Below are 4,567 nucleotides of genomic sequence, written 5' to 3' on the forward strand. Positions count from 1 at the left end.
TTGTTATCAAGAGCCTCAGCTAGAAATGATGATACTGCCACCACCGTGTTTGATAGTTATGATGCTTTTCTGTAAAATACTGTTAGTTTTCTGTGATATTTCAACCAAAGCAGATACATGATTGATTCTTTTCACTTTTGTATATTACTCGCATAGGCTTAAAATGTTACTTTTCTATACTTAATACATTTTCCTTTTAGGAACTTAATTTCCACTTATTTACTAGCAGTGGAAATTTCTTCTCTGGTTATTTTAAGTTTTCCTTAAGTCAAGTTTTCGGTAAAATCTCTCTCTTTTTTACCTTGCCTGTAGCTTCAGTATCTCTATATTTCTTCTTCTTATGTTGACCAATGTTCTTGTAATTTATGAACAGTTGGAATGTAAATTAAAGTTCATTAGAATAAAGTTTGGATCTTGACTCGGTTTTCCCAAGAGCTTTAGCTATAGATCATTATACTGCCACCACCGTGTTTGATAGTTGATATACTGTTTCTTTAAAAAGCTGTGAGTTTTATCTCATGTTGACTAAATTTGACCCTTTGTCTCATCAATTCAGGAAATCTATTTTTCTATGATCATAAATCCTCATTTAAAGAACTCTATATCCGTTAACTTTGATTATTTATTAGCAGTACAAATATCTTATTTGATTTTTTTGTATATGTAAGTTTTAATTAAAATTTTTTTTATTCTGCCTGAAGTTTTTTTTTTTTTGTAGTTATTTATCACCTTGTTGAAGAATTTTGGCCACTTTTCTCTGTTTCAGCTCCAAATCATGAAATTATTTAAGTTGAATTTAAATAGAAATTCATCAGATGAACGTTTGGATCTTGACTAGGTTTAGTAAACTTGATTTTGGATTGGGAGGACATTTTCCCTAAGAGCTCTAGATTATAATACTACCACCACCATGTTTGATCATTGAACCTTTTTGCTGGTTTCATCCACTATGTCGACTTTTTGTTTCATCAGTTCAGCAAATACATGATTTTAGAATTACTTTTTGTATCAAAGTCAGATAGATTTGTCAGATTACTCCATTTTGCCCAACAACAAATAGCTCATATTAAAATGCTTAAACTGATGAGTTGAGATGCTTTTCAGGTCTTGTTTTCTACAAGCGCATGAACTGCTGCATTGATCATTTAGAAATTCTTCACACCCTCCTGGTGAAGTGCAGGTCAGCCTAGTGCAGGTACCTTCCTCCACCTCCTCCACCTCCTCCTCCTCTGCAGCCGCTCCTCTAACGTATTCAGACGGTGGTCGAGGATCGCCTTGTTGAAAAATGCATGAACGCATTCTTGAATGCAAAAATAATTTTCTGCATTCATGCTGCAACAGCAGCAGGCCAGCATAATAATAGGATTATAAGTAATAATAGTGCTGTGTATTCTGATAACCTCACAACTTACTGGGAACAATTTGGTTTATCGAGCTTTTCAACATCAAATTTAATTTAGTCTTTAAAGATGACTTAAAACCATGTAAATAAATGCATTAAATAATATTTTAATTGTGATCCGGGCAGTTTTATTTAATTGTAATCTATAATGCCCTCAACATCAATTTACACAAAATGCACCATATTTATGTAATTATTAAAAAAAAAAAAAACCTATTTTTTTTCCATTTTGTTTCTTACAACTTCTTGCACTTGATAGTCTATAAAATGACAGTAAAAAGGTTTGATTTTGATTTGTGAAAATAAATATTTTTATTTTTCTCATTGATTTAAGCTCAAACTGAAGGTAATTGGTTAAATGTGGTTATAAGCTGTAATAAACTGAGAGAACAGCATCCTGTAAACAACTTATTTTTTAAATGAAACAAAAATGATAACTTTTAAAATATATATTTAAGGACAGACGCATAAGAATGCTTGTATATTTAAAAAAATTGCTTATTTTTGGGAGGGTTAACACCATTACTTTGGAATTTATATAAAATAATCTTTATTTTTAAGACATTTTTTTCCTTTTTTGTGGACATTGTAGCTCAGTTGACATGAAGCCACTGGCTCAACGTTACTGTTTTAGATTTGATAAAAATCTTGAAGGATTAAAATATGAAAAAATAAAAAGCAGTGATTGTCTTGTAGTTTAAATGACTATCTTGTGTGGAAAGATTTAGTGTTGAGCTGGTTCTCCATAAAAACATGATCTGACCTCACTTGAAACTGGGATGGCCTACAGGGCTCATCAGTGTGTTTGGGAGGTAAAGGTTGTGAGCTCTCCTCTCTAAATCTGATGAAAAGCAGCTTATAGCCTGTTTTCCTCTTTTAGTCGAGTAAATCCTGGACAGGAATGAGAGCGCCTCCATTTCCTCACCGATTCCCAGCTCTGTAACCGTGTCTTTGCTCAGCCGGCTGAGCTCCTCTCCGTCTATGTTGTTGGCTTTAAAGACGTCGACCAGCTTCTCCAGTCCTTCCTCGCACAGCCACTTCTGCACGTCCCCCTCTGTCCAATCAGTGAGCAGCAGCCGGGAGTGAACCGGCAACTTCCTTCCTGCAAAAAAAAAAAAAACACACACACAACAGGATGGGAGTAAGTGTTGGACTATTTCACTCCAATCTCCTGGAAACAAACTGTTTCCCCTCCAGCTCCACAGAGAAGGACACATTCCTTCTGTAGCGATATAGGAGTGAAAATGACTTTCATGTGCAGCAAACCACCCACGGATAAACACACCCACACAGTATAAATCCTTCACTTCAAAGGACAAGACATGAAACCCCGTCCTGGTGCAATAAATCAATGATTTAACTTATTAAAGCTGACTACGTTTCTAGAGAGAAGAGAGGCCTGCATATCAACACACCCCATGACCTCACATGGAGACATGCAAACTAAAGCTAACTTGAAGCTAAAGCAGGCTAACTGGCAGCCGACCGACACAGAAGTAAAAAAAGAAAAAAAAAATAGATCAATAATCGATCCATTAAAGTAGAGATCGATCTAACACAAGATGCTAAAATCCGCTAGCTTGATGCTAACATATAATGGGATTTCCCATAGGATGGCTAATGCTAATGCTCAGTAGACCTAAACATATATTGCTGACTAAATCAACATCTTTATTAACTCACAGGCATGAATTTTTCAAACTTTTTAAAGAAAATATTTGTTAAGGTAACCATTTATAGTCTAAATCACTGTTATTTGTTTATTTCCTTCTTCTGGAATAAGGTGTAATGCTAAAGCTCGATCGCAAACTGAAACGCCATCTGAGAATCCAGGTGACACTGTATTAACAATCTCATAATTTTACAAAAAAATTTACAGTGAGTGAACTGTATCAGATTAAAATGAATAAATTCAAATTATATATCGATTATTGATGTTTTTCTAAACAAATGTGTCTAAATTAATGCGACTAAATGTGTAAATCGTGTAAACTCTCAATTGAATGCCCTAGTCAACTGAATGTTGTTTTTATAGAAAACTGACATTATTTAGGATTGTAAAAATTCTTTTTTTTTTGTTTTGTTTTTGTTTTTTTTTTAACTGGTAAAAATTCTCAAAAGAGGAGAAACAGACCCCCTAACACCTCCACGCACAGCATCCCCCCTCCCCTCACAAATCCTCCTCTGCAGCCGAGAGCACAAACCTTTGAGTGTGTCATTATTTATACGACCATTGCATCATTTCTTTCTTCGTTTCCAGCTTTAAAGATCGAGACACAAAAACAGTCTATTTGTTTAGCCAAACGGGGAAAAAAGAAGCTCGAACAGACAATGAAGCGATTCATCTGCAGCTCTTTAGAGCCAAATCCTGATTTCATTGTGAGCCTTGTTGATCCAAAAACTGTAAAAACACGTCATGTTTTGGGACTCGCTTTTTTTTTTTAATTGGATCTCCATTATCCCACTTCTGGAACTCCCAAAAGAAGGACTAATACGTTTTAATCTGTGGCTGAAAGTAGTCAGAGAAACCCAATAATTACTTTTGTCTGCAGCTTTAGCTACAGGTTTACTAAACACCTCATGTTTGGGGCTCAAAGCTGACACTACTTTGTTTCACTTTCAAGATTACAGGATTAGGAGATTTTATTTTTGACGGATGAGGAGGGGCTGTCTTTTTTTTTATTTTTTATTTTTTTAAGACACTAAAAAGACTCATCTCTCCTGTTGATGTGACTTCAGGCTGGAACTAAATGATCACATGATAACATTAATCATTCAAATTGTGTAAATTCTAAAGCTTTAATTGTATTAAATACGTTATGTGTAATTCATATAAGTGATTGGACGAGGGTTTTGGAGTGATCACACTGTCGCTATTGACTTTATTAATCTGGTTTTGGGATGGTCAGGACAGATGAATGAAAGTAAGCAAACCAACAAGTGCCAACAATCTATGGTTACATCTGTAGCAGATTTAAATTAACTTTCTAAAGATTTAATTTCTATTAAAGATAAAAAGCTTCAAATGGAATCAGCTGTTAGTTTCTGCAAAAGGAGGAAACTTCCAATTAAAAGTTTAGAGCACATTTTGGTCAATAAATTCCAGGATTTTCTTTTATAACTCTACTTACTTATTTATGCTAACCTATCATTTGACAGTAAAAT

The 4,567-nt window shown here is 34.4% G+C and overlaps 1 protein-coding gene across 1 annotated transcript in view; it reads right to left on the reverse strand.

Annotated features, from left to right (window-relative positions):
• LOC112155045 (WD repeat, SAM and U-box domain-containing protein 1) overlaps window positions 1–4,567 on the reverse strand; it is a 17,181-nt gene that overhangs the window by 4,096 nt on the left and 8,518 nt on the right. Inside the window, exon 9 of the mRNA XM_024286417.2 lies at window positions 2,328–2,504. Coding sequence (XP_024142185.1) covers window positions 2,328–2,504 — 177 coding nt within the window. The remainder of the gene's footprint in view (window positions 1–2,327; window positions 2,505–4,567) is intronic.

Source organism: Oryzias melastigma, linkage group LG21 (genome assembly GCF_002922805.2).
Source record: "Oryzias melastigma strain HK-1 linkage group LG21, ASM292280v2, whole genome shotgun sequence".
Classification (NCBI taxonomy): domain Eukaryota; kingdom Metazoa; phylum Chordata; class Actinopteri; order Beloniformes; family Adrianichthyidae; genus Oryzias; species Oryzias melastigma.